The 15265-nt window shown below is 42.1% G+C and overlaps 1 protein-coding gene across 2 annotated transcripts in view; it reads right to left on the bottom strand.

Annotated features, from left to right (window-relative positions):
• RNF13 (ring finger protein 13) overlaps positions 1-13359 on the bottom strand; it is a 42205-nt gene extending 28846 nt beyond the window's left edge. Inside the window, exons 1-3 of one of the 2 annotated variants that reach the window (XM_074878328.1) lie at positions 13231-13359; positions 5805-5932; positions 2950-3030 (exon numbers count right to left, since the gene is read on the bottom strand). In XM_074878328.1, the coding sequence (XP_074734429.1) occupies positions 2950-3030; positions 5805-5918 (195 nt within the window). In that variant the 5' untranslated portion in view covers positions 5919-5932; positions 13231-13359. Of the gene's footprint in view, positions 1-2949; positions 3031-5804; positions 5933-12593; positions 13189-13230 lie in introns of those variants that run through there. The other variant, XM_074878329.1, reaches the window with a different exon arrangement.
• Between the last annotated feature and the right edge of the window lie 1906 nt (positions 13360-15265).

Here is a 15265-nt window from a genome sequence, read left to right as displayed (position 1 = left end):
TAAGGCACCTACATTCATGCTTTGGCACCAGTTATTATAGAATCCGATAGACTGTGGTTTATAACTTGCATATTAACAAATCTTAATCATAAGCACTGAAAAAAGTGTACCATTTTCATCCTATTCCTACCAATATAATAACATTTTTCTCAAAATAATTAAAATTTTAATTCAAACAAGAAGTTTTAGTATTACATTCAGGACTAAAACTCATTATTTCTACACAGGTGACAACATCCACCTTAGTTAAGACACAGAGCTGCCTACCAGTTAAAAAGGTTAGAATCAAAGCTCCTTATATCTATTTTTGATTTATTAAATTGGCTCACTACTTGGGCAAATCACTTAATCACCCTCTGTTTCTCAATCGAGTCAGTAAACTACTAGACAGCTCTAACACCACTTCTCCCCACAACAAAACCCAGGGGGCACGAAAATGAAGTCTTCTTGAGGTTTCATTTGCAGAGGATTTCTTAGCAATTTATCCCTGTTGGGATTAAAAGGACACGAAGCAGTCAAAGAGCGACCCAACCTTGTACCTTCACATCGGCTTCGGGTTTGAATATTGTTTGCTCACAAGCACTGCAACGTGACCCACACCGCAGAGCCAGGTTTTGGGGCCATACAGGCTGCAGACAGAACAGCAGGAGCGCAGCTCTGCCCTCCTGTGCTATTCACGGTCTCCGCAGGTGTGTAAATGATAGCAACTCCCCTTCACCAGAACTTGGAAGGGGGTCTGCCTAAATTATGTTTCCAGCTCAGAATTATTATACAAAACAAAAACATCTCAGTCATAAATACTTACTCATACACGGTTCAAAGTGACAGCCAAACGAGTTACTGCCACAAGAATGACTCCACATAGCCACTTCCACAACAACAAAAAAGGTAATGAAACCTGAACTTCACACAAGTACTAAACTGTTTAGATGGCTAAACTAAATTGCCTTTCTTGTAGATGAGCATTTCAAGTACAGGAGAGGAACAGAAAACAAATTTCATCTCAAATGAACAAACTTACTGACACTGACTGCAAGAATGTGATCTTAGAGAAAGTAAATGGTTCATGTCACTGCCATCAGGCAGAGAAGAATGCAGCATGCCCACTGCCCTTGAACTCAACACAGCACGCCAGCACTTGAGAACAAACATCACCTACATAACCTCAGCAACTAACTTACCTCAGAGGATGCAAAGACTGTAACGGAACCGGATATTCATCTAGCTTCTAAACACTTTTCTAAGCAGCAGGACTATGACACCAGTTTACAACTGGTACTGACTTATTTTTTACTTCCTCTATCTTATTTTACACAGATAAAAGTGAGTTTGTCTTTATACCAGTTACTGACTACTGCCACCAGAACCTATGGAGAGCTAACTACCATAGCAGAAGTCAGAAAAGGTAGAACGTGCCTTCTCATCGTTGCCTATGGAAGCTGCATTCATTTACCCTTCTTCATAGTCCTTTCCATTTCACCTTGGGCGTCGTTTCCCTTCTATTAATTTCTTTCAGTTCATCTGCACCCCATACTACACTCCTAGTGCGTTAACCACGCTAACACACGGAACAGAGATTGTCCCGCTGTACAGAACAGGCTTGCTGCTGTATTTCAGAAGACACCAGGTCTTCAGAACTTCTAGTCTAGCGCAAAATAATGGTAAAGTCCTACAAGTCTTCCCACGGTTATAGCCACCTGACATTTTTTGCACGTTCATCATTTTGCATACTAGGGCAATAGGATTCTTCCCTTTCCACTTCCATTAACATTTGCAAATCCTTACACCTTACTTCTGTCTTCTCTAGCACTAGCTGCATTTTACAATTTAATGTTTACATGGGGTTTAGTTCTTATATATCAAAGAAAACTGGATCAACAAAATTTAGAAAATTTTAAGTCACATGTACTTTTTCTGCTATGTCAATATATTATGACTTATTAATGCCTTCTGTTAATAATCCTATGACCAGTTTTCAAGTCATGTCACAGCATTTCTATCCCAATATGATTTTATTTGGAGTATAAGACACTATGACAGATAACTAACAAAAATGTGTGTATGTGCTATCTGCATTCTCCCCACTTAATGACAGAATAAAATAAAATAGCATTAGTGCCCGAGAGAAGCACTGGGAGAATGGGGAACTTCTCATCTGCCACAGAGTGCGGATTGTGATTGAAAGGAAAACATAAGAAGAGGGTGGATGATCCCTCCCCTGCCACACTGCACCAGCTCTGTGGCACAGCACGCGGGGCTAAGGCTGAGCTGCAGCCCCTGAGCTTCTCCATTCAGCTGCTGAAGAAATGCAAGGAGGGAAGCAAATTGACAGCAGTTCTTGTACTTTCCCAAGAGAATGAGCCACAATTCCTTTACACAGCACTCAGTGTGACCCACATGCAAGGAAGATAATCCCTCGCCTTCCCACACTTCAGTGTGAAAGGGCTTGCCAATATACGACCCTACAGAGACAATATATCCTCCAAATATTTTCTTTTAAAAAATAAATCAAGACAAAATTCTATCTGGCATCCACTGATAGCAGTGCAAGGTAACTGACATCGTACGTCAGTATTGCCACCAACTTTGGAGAAAACAATGGTCTACCAAACTTACTTTCTTAGATTCCTGTCATTCAGCTATTTTGAATTTATTTGTTAGAAATGTTCAGCAAATTCTCTCTTACATACAAAGGGTCAAATTACCAAAATTCTCTTCTTAGGAAAGGAATCTCCTATTCACAGGCAACAGTTCATATCAGACCCTTTGTACATTTGTTTTGTTTGAGCAGTAGATGAATCAGTTCTGTATTTTTTGCCTCAGCACTATATTCATTCAACTTTCACCTTTTTTAGCTTACAGAAGAAGTGTTCAGTAGATACAGTATTCTCTCTACACATATATTCAGGATGTATGTGTGTATATATATATATACGTATTTTTTTTTACCTTCAAGCCTTCTGCTGGGAGTCTGTAGCCAAATCTAGCAGGTAGATCATCAAAGGTCTGAGTTCCATTTTCAAGGTTATACTAAGAGAAATAAATTTAAAGAAAATTCAGGTTTGCAACAAGAGAGAAGTAGATAACAAGTGTAAACAGAAATAAACAACACTGCATATTTTTAGATTAAAGTATTTATCAGATGTAGGACCTCTTGTGACGACACCAATGAAATCACAAAATTGCTTCTTCCACTTGTCCTCCACTCACATGGCAACATCATTCTTTTCTTATCTAGTTGTCAAAACAATAAAGTAACAGATCTTTTGTTAAATTATCTGTACATTAAATCTTTCTTTCTACTGTCTGCAATTCAAATATCATCATATTTGCAGAAGAGAAACTATAAACCACCCAAAGCAGCAAAAATCTGAAGAGCTGGGGTTTTGGGTGTGAGGGTTTTTTTGCTTTGAATTCACTTGTGCACGGGGAAGAACAGCTTTTAACAGGTGGTTTATTGTAGGCAAAGAATAGTCTCCATATGTTATCCCCTCTCAATTCCCTGCTATCTATTTAGGTTAGTAGCTGAAAACTACCTCTACAGTTTTGTTTTACACTAACTATAAGCTTTCATTTCAAAACAGAGGAATACTGTAAAGATCTTAAATCTGTGGAAGCTTTGTCTCCCCTTCCCTTGTTCATCTTCTGTAGCTCTATCAAGTGATATGCTTAACCAATGCAGAATCCATGCAGTAAAAAGTGCAAGTTGTACATACGCTAAAATTTTTTTCATTAGAAGTAAAAAAGTTAGTTTCCTGCAGAAGTTGTGAATTGTACAGTAACTGACTTGAATGCACATCAGTTGGCAAATTTTATCAAATAGTCCTGTGACTCAGAAATACTTGTCTACTCATTGTGTCATGCAGTTGTCACACAGAACAGCCAAGTAAGGACTGTGTTTATTTCAGAGGGACAGCGCCCAACAGCCAGACTCAGAGGGGGAACTCCAACTACAGTTCAAAGACAAACACTACCATGATTTATCTTAACTCTTTCAAAGGAGCTTCCTTCCCACAGACTTTATGAAAATTGAGGGGAAAAAGGTAGGAATGGAGCTAAATTTGAAGGAAGCATTTTTGCTCTGTGTGCTTCAATCAATCTCCTGATCTCCCACCCTACCACCGCAAAGCACAGCTCTAGGCCAGCACACTGCTCTCCTCCATCCTCACCACTCACTCACCTTCCCCCTTTCAGAATGTCCTTCCTGAGCTCGTGCTACTGTAAGCTTTCCCTTGAATCACTTAGCAAGCCCCAGCTTAAGCTAGGGGTCAGACACAAACCTATTTATTTTTATCCCTTATTTAAAAAATAAACAATTGTGCTTCATATACACCTAACTACTTCATACAAACAATCATTCACTTGAAGCTGCAACTATGTGAGAACACAAAAGCATAAAAATACACCTAAATCAGTATGGAAAAAAAGAATTTCTTTCATTGGTGAACCCAAAACTTCAGCTGGAATTTTGCTCCCCAAACAGGCAATCATTAAACCAGGAAGTCTCTCAAGACTAAGCTATCTGTATGCCTTCCACGCCATGTGACACAGTGCACAAACATTCCCTCTTCTTCTAAGGACCTCTGCAGCATTCCACCGGCTGTAAGTGTCCAGTTCATCTCTTCATTTCCTACTTCAAAGATATTCTCAGAATAGATCTGTAACTTCCAAATATCCAAGAATAAAAGACACTTCATTTTTCAATGGGATTAGTTTAGAATACTGCACATGGAAACTAAATAAAAGAAATAAAAGTAAACTTCCAACATGCCTTTTTTAAATTTTTTTTTGGTGGTGGTGGGGGTTTTTGTTTTGTTTTTAAAGTATCTTTTCTGAGGGAGGAAGTAGCAAGAATGAAAATTAGGGTTTTTATGAAAAGAGGAAGCACAGGCTTGGTGAAAGAGGAAAGGGAAGGGCAATCAGATTTACAGTATAAATTTCACAACAGAATGGTGATGTCAGTTCCATAATAAAGAAATTATCTGCATTGTTTCTTAAAATTTTTATCTACAAAAAATAATAGAATAGTAACAACCCGAAGATCCAGGTAACATAATTCAGTATTCATCAACCCCATATTATCACAAACTTTTAAGTATTTTCAACATTTAGCTTTAAGGATTTTTCACTGTTCTCCCAAATTAATTGATATGATACTAACAACTTCCCCGGCTATCACTGTAACTAGCAGAGAATATAGAGACCACAGTACTTAGGTTTAATTATTTCAGTGGCTAAAGCTCTATCCTACAAAGACACATAAAACTTCCTCCATAAAACTACATGATATATAGAACTGGTAATAAGTAGCCCAGCAACAACTTTTAACACTGACCCTATGTTCATTATTCTGTTTATTAGCCTGATCATTCTACACACCCAAAAAATACTATTCTTAACGATAGCAGAGATTGTCTAGCCATAGAAGATTATTTATTTATATACAGTTACCCTACAAAATGGCATCCATCACCAAAACTTAAATTGCTGTCTAAACCAAAAAAACATGGAATTCTTAACAGGTTTATAACATGCTATAGGGTGTCTGGCCAGATTGGAACTTTTTAAGTGACTAAAGGAATTAAGTGCTTTCACTGTCTTGGTATCTGAGCAGACATCATCTGTAAGCTCATTTGAAAACGTATTATTTTTTTTTTAAATTGAACTAAACTGTTAAGGCAATTCCATTCCAAGCAACCTGCTGTAACATTTATTGTACTAACTGATTCACTAATAGAATAGTTTAAAAGAAGATTCAATTTTATAGAGATTTCACCTATGTAGAAAAATATTCTTATACTTACTGCTAAAATATCTGCCTCCACAGGTAAAAGATTCAGGAAAGCAAATAACTGAACAGTCAGAATAGTGTATATCTGAGTGGCAGACAACATCAGCATTCCTATTGACAACAGCATATTTTATTTAATACCTGCAACAAAAAAAACAAAAACAAGAGAGTCAAGGCATATAGCAAATATTTTCCTCTGTCATTTTACTGGGCTCTGTTGGTCAGTTAACACTTTCCTTCTAAGAAGTATGCAAAAATGTTATTCTATGTTTACTTTTGAGAAAGAAGTAATCTTTAATTTATATGATTATTTTAGAGATAAAAGTCCCTTTTGCTAAGAGCATGTAACCTCCATGGGTGGGCAGGCATGCATAAAACAAATTATAGTAGCAGCACTTCAGAAAGCTTTAGGCAACACCCAGCAATGCAAGCGGTATACGGGAGTGTACATTCAACATGGGATTAATCATCCTCGGACATTCTTAATTTTAATCTTCCCTTTTAGCATAAATCCAAATCAGCAAAATTCCTCATGTACCTGGTATAATTCTACTAAAAGCATTTATTCAAAATACACACTTGCAAAACCAGTGCAATACCAACAGGTAACTAATACAAACTAGACTTCAGTGAAATTCATAAATGCTCAAATGTGTCTCACGGTCTGGACAGCAGATTTTGTCTCCTTTAAACTCAGCACGTTTTTGAGACATCTAAAAAAAGGAACACAAGTACTCTGTGAAGTACGCTTGCATGCCTTTCACAAGCTCATGACATTACAAGGAAGCTAGTTCTGCTTTGTTAATAAATTTTTATCAAAACCTTCAGCAAAAAGCAACAGCTTGTGTCTGGAAATAGAGGAGCATGTTTTCTAACAGAAACTGTTTTTTAAAACTGCTGATTTATCATTAACCAAAGCAAAAAAGAGACTGAGGAGAGGGATTAGGAGGAAGGAAAACAAACATTTTTATATTTTTCCTTTACGACGCAGAGATTTTGCTTAAAATGTATAAAAAACAAAAATAAGGGCCTGCACGCTCTCCTTGTATGAACAATGATACCTACACCCTTACTGAAGTCATTAAGAGTATGTTACCCTCAAATTAACCCTAACAAACAAAAAAACCCAAAACACACCCCCCAACACTAAAAAAAAACCCAACCGCAAAAAACCCCAAACAAAACAAACATTTTCATGAACAGAACTTTGAACTCCCTCGCCAATTTAACACATGCATTAACTGGCAACAGATTTCACTCTGTAATCTCTCATACCAAAAACTAGCCAATTTTACAATCATACGTATCTTGAAATCACAAAATTTGGCCTATCAAATACAACACAATTGTTAAAGACATAATATTTAAATTTTGAACATTTCAATTCTTTTCAGCAGAGATGGAAGCTAGCAATTAAGATAATAATCCACAGTACTGCTCAGTTTAGAAACGGGTTACAGATTACTTTCCAGTTCTCTCTTCCAAATAATTATTCTTCTGGAACCAGTAAGAGTCCCAATCCAGACAACAAACATGATGCAGGTTGAAATGTCATTTCCACGACTGATAAAAGGTTGTTCCTTAGGACCACAGAATTTACCGAGTGTCTGTGAAAGACCAACTTCCTCCACACTTACAGGGCCCTCGGATTTATACTCTCACAATCCACAAACACATGAACAGCACAATGCAAATATGCAACGTTCATGAAATAGCACGTTTAATGTCGTAAGAAATGGTGTCTCTGCAAAGCTTTAGTCTAAAATGCTCAATACCATGTGCCCACGGGCATTTGATCCAACACGGGTCTCTCGGCTTCCAATACAAACGAGGCAATTACATAATACACACTCTTAGGAAGGTAAAAATTCTACTAGCTAAAGGACTAGTTAGCTGGCTAAGGGGTAGAGACCTCCAGAGAGGAAAGACATGGAGCCGGATAAGAACCCTGGCCCATCTATCTTCTCCCCCATCTCTCACGAGCTACAATGAGAGGCCTCTGCCCTGTACGATGTTCCCAAATACAGGATGCGTTACCGTCACACCTCCCTCCCACCCCTGCCCTCTCCCTCTATAAAAAAATTAAACCATTATTTGTTTTCTCTACCTGTTTACTGACTTTACCCTTTCACTTTCTTTTCCCTAGATGTCATACTCTATCAACTTTATTTTATTAAAACAGAACTCTGTATCAATGTACAATTTTAAAGTGCTAGTATCACATGTTCTGCATCAATACTCTGTATGAATTACAAAAAACACACTTAATCTATAGAAGCATATTATAAGCCTTTAGAAGCATACTGACATTGGAGAGGTTTTCTAAATTTGCATTTTAAAAGCATGCATTTTAACTATGTAATAGTCTAGATCATTTAATAGCAGCAACTTCCATCTACAGAACCTGAGCAACAACACCTACGGTTGCGACGCTCTCACAATCTGACTGCACCACCCAAGCCCGGTGGGACAGCTACAAGCACACGCGTAGAGGGGACCAACTCGTGAGATTCTGCATTATGACCCACCTGGACAACAGACTCCTCCTCTGCTGGACATGGTCTTAAAAAAGAATGACAGAGAACTCTTTCACACAGAAAGTTTATTCCAAACAAAACTACTGAGTGAGGCAACACATTTTAGCGCAGTGTACAGCAAGAGAGGAGTGTACAGCAAGAGAGGAGTGTACAGCAAGAGAGGAGTGTACAGCAAGAGAGGAGTGTACAGCAAGAGAGGAGTGTACAGCAAGAGAGGAGTGTACAGCAAGAGAGGAGTGTACAGCAAGAGAGGAGTGTACAGCAAGAGAGGAGTGTACAGCAAGAGAGGAGTGTACAGCAAGAGAGGAGTGTACAGCAAGAGAGGAGTGTACAGCAAGAGAGGAGTGTACAGCAAGAGAGGAGTGTACAGCAAGAGAGGAGTGTACAGCAAGAGAGGAGTGTACAGCAAGAGAGGAGTGTACAGCAAGAGAGGAGTGTACAGCAAGAGAGGAGTGTACAGCAAGAGAGGAGTGTACAGCAAGAGAGGAGTGTACAGCAAGAGAGGAGTGTACAGCAAGAGAGGAGTGTACAGCAAGAGAGGAGTGTACAGCAAGAGAGGAGTGTACAGCAAGAGAGGAGTGTACAGCAAGAGAGGAGTGTACAGCAAGAGAGGAGTGTACAGCAAGAGAGGAGTGTACAGCAAGAGAGGAGTGTACAGCAAGAGAGGAGTGTACAGCAAGAGAGGAGTGTACAGCAAGAGAGGAGTGTACAGCAAGAGAGGAGTGTACAGCAAGAGAGGAGTGTACAGCAAGAGAGGAGTGTACAGCAAGAGAGGAGTGTACAGCAAGAGAGGAGTGTACAGCAAGAGAGGAGTGTACAGCAAGAGAGGAGTGTACAGCAAGAGAGGAGTGTACAGCAAGAGAGGAGTGTACAGCAAGAGAGGAGTGTACAGCAAGAGAGGAGTGTACAGCAAGAGAGGAGTGTACAGCAAGAGAGGAGTGTACAGCAAGAGAGGAGTGTACAGCAAGAGAGGAGTGTACAGCAAGAGAGGAGTGTACAGCAAGAGAGGAGTGTACAGCAAGAGAGGAGTGTACAGCAAGAGAGGAGTGTACAGCAAGAGAGGAGTGTACAGCAAGAGAGGAGTGTACAGCAAGAGAGGAGTGTACAGCAAGAGAGGAGTGTACAGCAAGAGAGGAGTGTACAGCAAGAGAGGAGTGTACAGCAAGAGAGGAGTGTACAGCAAGAGAGGAGTGTACAGCAAGAGAGGAGTGTACAGCAAGAGAGGAGTGTACAGCAAGAGAGGAGTGTACAGCCTGATCACCACTAACTCCCAGCTCTCTGGCCTCAGGAACAGCCCCACGGAACAGTGGCTGTCACTGTTAGTGAGAAGCAGCCAGGAGGAACCTCCCCCTGAGCTCTCCTTTCTAAATGCCTTTGGCTGCAAAAACACAACCTAATGTCAAAGACCAGGACCTCTGTTCTCCACTGACAAGTTACATCTGGCAATTTCTTTTGTTGCTACAGTCATGATCCAGTCTTAAGACAGACAACGATGAGCCATCTACAGAGGAACTTCAGGTTCCTCTCAGGCTTAGCTGAACATGATTATGTGCAAGCAATCTCCTAAGAACACAGAAGTACAAAATACATTCCTTATTCTCCTTACAAAAACTCACACCTAAATGTGTGATCAAGCTAAAAAATCCAACATTCAAAATTCCAACACATTCAACAAAAAACATGGGATCCAGCACACATCCTACTTCAGCTTACAAAACAAGCAACAACTATGCGCTACATTCAGCACAAAATCTAACCAATTCCTTGCTGAATTTAAAAGAATTGCTTGGTCCACAGATGGATGACTAAGTCTCTCCAGTGACTCTTCTTGTCTCACAGTAAGAAATTACTTGAAATGATGTAAAATTAAACTAGTGGTAACAAAACAAGAGCCAGTACACTGGACTCAATATTGCTATAATAGTTAATTTAGGGACAAGTTCTAAAAGTAGACAGTATGTGCTTAATAATATCGTTATCAGAACATCTGGATCTTCTCTAACTTCTTCCGTTGGAGGAATTAAAAGTACTTCACTCAATTACATCATCCAAATTATTTGTATGATTGTTGAAAACCTCCAAATTGAGGCTTCTTATTTGAATGGTGCCATGTGGATTTGTTTTCACTTGACTGTCGATATTTAATTCTGACAATTGTAACTTTGCTGACTTAAGAAATCACAGCCAAGACAACTACATTCTCTTTCAGAAGCAAACCTAAGAACTCCTGTCTTACTGTCCCATCCTTTGTGGGGTTTTTTTAAGCAGAAAGCATTGTCCCACGATATGAGGTCATCAACATTAATTAAAGCTATTACTGGTGAGTTAGATTTGATTTAAACTGACACTAACATGAAGATAATTAAAATTCATTACTACTAATGGGAGTAAACAGCTGATATTGTCAAAAACAGTTCTCATGATTCTGACTTGGTCATTCAGACATATGACGTTTTGTGAAACTTTCAACTGGTTAGCGGAACAGAAGTTACAGTCACAGGAACCTGTAATGAATTATGAAATACATGAATTTTTATTTCTAAATTAAGATTTACCAGTTTCTCTCATCAGCCTGCCCTAACAAAGAGGATGTCAGTGAAACAGGACAGATAAAGAACATTTGTTCAAAAAATACAATCATTTTTACTATGACAGAAGCAACAATACACTTGAAGCTATCACAGTATTTAACCAATACAGTAAATTCAGCACACACCTTACAACACAGAGAAAGCACTAAAATAGTATTGAGCAAGGTTAGAAAATACCAGAACTAAAGCTGTCCTTGCAAAGAACATGTACATACAAGTGCAGTCTTCTCTTCAAACAGCTCCATACATACAGATTCTTCGGGGCCCAAGAGCTATTGCCTCAAATGCAAGCAAAGGGCCTTACAATTCCTGAAACTCTGTTGCTCATTTGTAGACTACCCTCTTAACTGAAGGAGGCAGCTTACAGCACACAGAAGTACAGGCGTATGTAATTAAAGACTATACTGTAAACCACACAAAAGAAGTTAAACTTGACCCTGCATTAATCTTCAGCACTTTACACCTGATTTTCCAGTGTCTACAGACAAAGTTCTCCTTGAGTAACTTTGGGTGTTTCAAGAGTAGTTTTTTTTCTTCCCGCTTCACATCCTAGAACTCACAAAACAAACTAAGCCTGAGGAGCTACATCCCTCTGTCACAGGACTGAACAGGATCACCAGGTCAGAAGTCAGGAGGGGAAAACGTGGGGTGTGCAGTATCACAGCATCTCTGAGCAGCAAGACAAGCACGAAGTAAATACACTAATCTGGGATACATCAGACAAGGCCCATGAAGAGAAGGCAGCAGGAGTACTGTTGTATGTACAACAGAAAACACACTCCTGACTACACTTTTGAAGGAAGAGGAGAGCAGAATGTCCCTTCTTACTTGAAGACAAGGGCAGCTAAATAAGCTTGATACAAGAGCTGACAATACACAATAGATACATCTCTCTGCAGCACTGGACACTAAGAACTTGTCCACCTCTTAACACCTCAACGGTATTGTTTGTATTAAAAATAAGGAGTTATGAAACACGCAGTCTTTTTAACACCAATACACTGACTCCCAGACCAGAACAGGCAACCCGAGTGGAAAACATTCTTCTGAATACAGTCCCTGCATCCTGTCAAAAAAACCATTTTCATACTTGCCAAGGTGAACAAGACTTGGGAACACATTTAAGACAGATGTCATGAAGAAATTATATGACTTGGGACACAGGTAAGAACATTCAGAGCTTCTGGCAACTATCCACAAACCAAGCTCCACAAAATACATACAAATATCAAATTTTCACAAGTTTCTATCTCAATCAACTCAAACTGTATTTCAACAGCAGAGGACAACTCAAAGCAACTCCTTTTACACATGGTTACGCTCATGCTTCAACTTTCTCAAGAAAACAGCTCTTTCCTCTCCCATTGGTGAAAAAAAAAAAACTTAACTCACACATCTGGATTAAACAAATTTAAATTCTATTTTAATGCTAATTAGGATTACAATGCTTATAGCAATCACAAAAATTGTATGAACACACAGAAACTTTGTCCTGCCACAAACTCAGTGACAACATTCTAAATATTTTGGTAGACTGGGCTGCACCTGCCAAAATTCCACAAGCAAAGGATAAGCAAAAGTTACACTGATAACGTCAATAATTTTCACACGTATCCCCAAAAGCCCCAGTGCCTCTGGCTTTTGGCACTTTGATGTCACTGTATCGTTACTGACCCAAATCTCCATCTAAGCTCTTATCCACAGGACTGAAAACGAATGGACGCAAAGAAAGTCGTTGTTCAGACCGGCTAAAATGCAGGAGCTGCTCCTCTCAATTTGTTTTCATCTTCTGACTAGCAATTTGGTTGTCAGCCAGCCAGACTCCATGCTACTCATTATCTTCCAGGCATAACCGGTATGTCGGTGCAGGCAGCCTCAGAGGGACCGCACGCGAGGCAGAGCTGGGAAACGCCTGAGCAAGGACTCAGCTTTACACCGGTCTGGAAGCGATGCCCGGAGAGCGCTCCAGCCGCCGCCTCCTCCTCCTGCTCCTCCCCGTCCCGTCCCTCCCCGCCGCCGAGGCGGAGTCCCGCGCAGACCGCGGCGAGGCTCTGCGGGGAAGGGAAGCGCCAGCGGCCGCCCGCAGCCCGGCACAGCGCGGGGCCGGCCGAGGCCCCGGCCGAGGCCCCGCCTGAGCCGCACGGGCGGGCGGCCCCGCCTCGCCGCTCCACGGGTGGAGGCGAATAAGCGCTGCGCAACGGAGCGGCGGGCCCAGCGACGCCTTAACCGCCGCCAAGCCAGGGCACCCGGCGGCAGGGCAGAGGCCCGAGGGGACCCGGCGACCGCGCCCCCCCGCCCCGGCAGCCCTCACCTGCGGGCCCGGCGCAGGGCCCGGCGCGGGGAGCCGAGGGCCGCCCTAGGCCGACTCCATGGCGCTACCCGCCCGCTCGGCGGCCACGGCGGAAGTCCCGCCCCGCCGCCGCGCGGCGAGAGGCGTCGGCCCGCGGCACGCCATTGCTCGCCCGGGCTGTCACTCAGCCGCCGGCGCGTGACGCGGGGAGGGCCTCGGCCGGCCAGTGGCGGCGCGAGGCCCCTCAGGGGGCCCCGCCCACGGGGCGCGGGGAGGCGCTGCCTGCGCGGCGCGAGGGAAGGGCGGGGCCGCTGCAGCCGCCTCAGCCGAGGCCTCAGGATCGGGCTCCGGCTCGGGCTTGGGTTTAGCCGAGGCCTCAAACTCAAACTCAGGCTCGGGCTCAGCTAGGGCCTCAGAATCAGGCTCAGGCTCGGCCAAGGCCTCGAACTCGTTCAGGCTCAGACTCAGGCTCAGGCTCGGCCGAGGCCAAGGCCTGAGCAGGCGGCAGCAGTTCCCTGCGTGAGGGACAGCAGCGTGGTCCCACCAAAGTACGTGGAGGAGCCCGTAACAGAGATGAGCACAGGCGCCAGGCTGCCCCCTCCCCACCTTTACCTCAGCTCGGAGCCTGCCAGCTCCTGGGGAAACTTGCGCATGTCCTCCACATTCAGCAGCCACCTCCTGCCTGCGGGTGAGGGTGGCGGGGGCGTGTGCCAGAGGGCAGTCAGGGGCCACACAGAAGCCAAGCAGGCTTCAAAACAGACACTGAATTCTACCAGTGCGTGGGAGACGGTGGGTTTTTTGCCTCCACCAAGTTTAGCCCAACTCTGTATTTAAAACAAAACCAACCAGAGAAACACTTGAGAAATGTAACCTAAGCACAAAAATTAAATAGGATGGGAAGAGAGTGGGGAAAAAAGGAAGGTAGTGAGGTGGGTGTTGGTCTCCTTTCCCCAGTAACAAGTGGATGAGAGGAAACGTCCTCAAGTTGTGCTAGGGGAGGTTTAGATTGGGTATTAGGAAAAACTTTTTCACCGAAAGGGTTGTCAAGCATTGGAACAGGCTGTCCAGGGAAGTGGTGAGTCACTGTCCTTGGAGGGATTTAAAAGACTCTTGGGGACTTGATGATCTTAAAAGTCTTTTCCAACCTAAACAATTCTGTGCTTCTGTGATAATTAGCATACTTGCCATATTATGCCAGTTACCACTTCTGTATTCTTCAGGGGTTGACAATATCTCATACTTAAGAGAACAGTGAGCGAAGGTCCTTTTCCTTCAATGTGTAGTATGCTTTGCTTTAATAATATTTATGGAAAAAAGTCATGCAGCCTTCCTCTAAAGTTCACTTTTATACAAATCTGTGTCTGATGTAAGATTAGATTAGCTATAAGGAGGAAATTCTTCCTTGTGAGGGTGGTGAGGCCCTGGCACAGGTTGCCCAGAGAAGCTGTGGCTGCCCCCTCCCTGGAAGGGTTCAAGGCCAGGTTGAACGGGGCTTTGGGCAACCTGGGCTAGTGGAAGGTGGCCCTGCCCAGGGCAGGGGGTGGCACTGGATGGGTTTTGAGGTCCCTTCCAGCCCAAATCATTCTATGGTTCTATGAGTAATACTTTCCCAAGATCAGGTAGATGTACCAAGTAGAGAATACAAAAATACACTTTGTAGATTAGAAATATTATGGCAGGACTGTCTGTGGAATGCACAGCTCAGATATGTAGAAGGACTTGGCAAATAAAACTATTTAGATGAGTTGATTAGGAACTTCATTGCTTTGGGTGTGAACATCTGCTGGAAGGTCATGGTTGAAATCCAAAAACTAGAAACAAAAGTCTGCAATCCTAAAGTTGTTTTAATTTGTGAGAATGGCTAAGAAATTGCATTGCCTTCATGCCCATTCACAAGTTACCTCTACTTTCTCCTTTAAGATTTTAAGAAGTAATGTGAAGCTGTCCCCTAGAATCTCCAAAGAACAAATGCTGAAGTATTACGTTTAATATCTCAGAATCTGTAATATCTGTGCTTGTAATATTAGACTTGTTCCTGGAAAGCACTAGAACTAAG

This window comes from Strix uralensis, chromosome 9 (assembly GCF_047716275.1).
Source record: "Strix uralensis isolate ZFMK-TIS-50842 chromosome 9, bStrUra1, whole genome shotgun sequence".
NCBI classification, from domain to species: domain Eukaryota; kingdom Metazoa; phylum Chordata; class Aves; order Strigiformes; family Strigidae; genus Strix; species Strix uralensis.
This window is presented reverse-complemented; position numbering and strand designations above follow the sequence as displayed.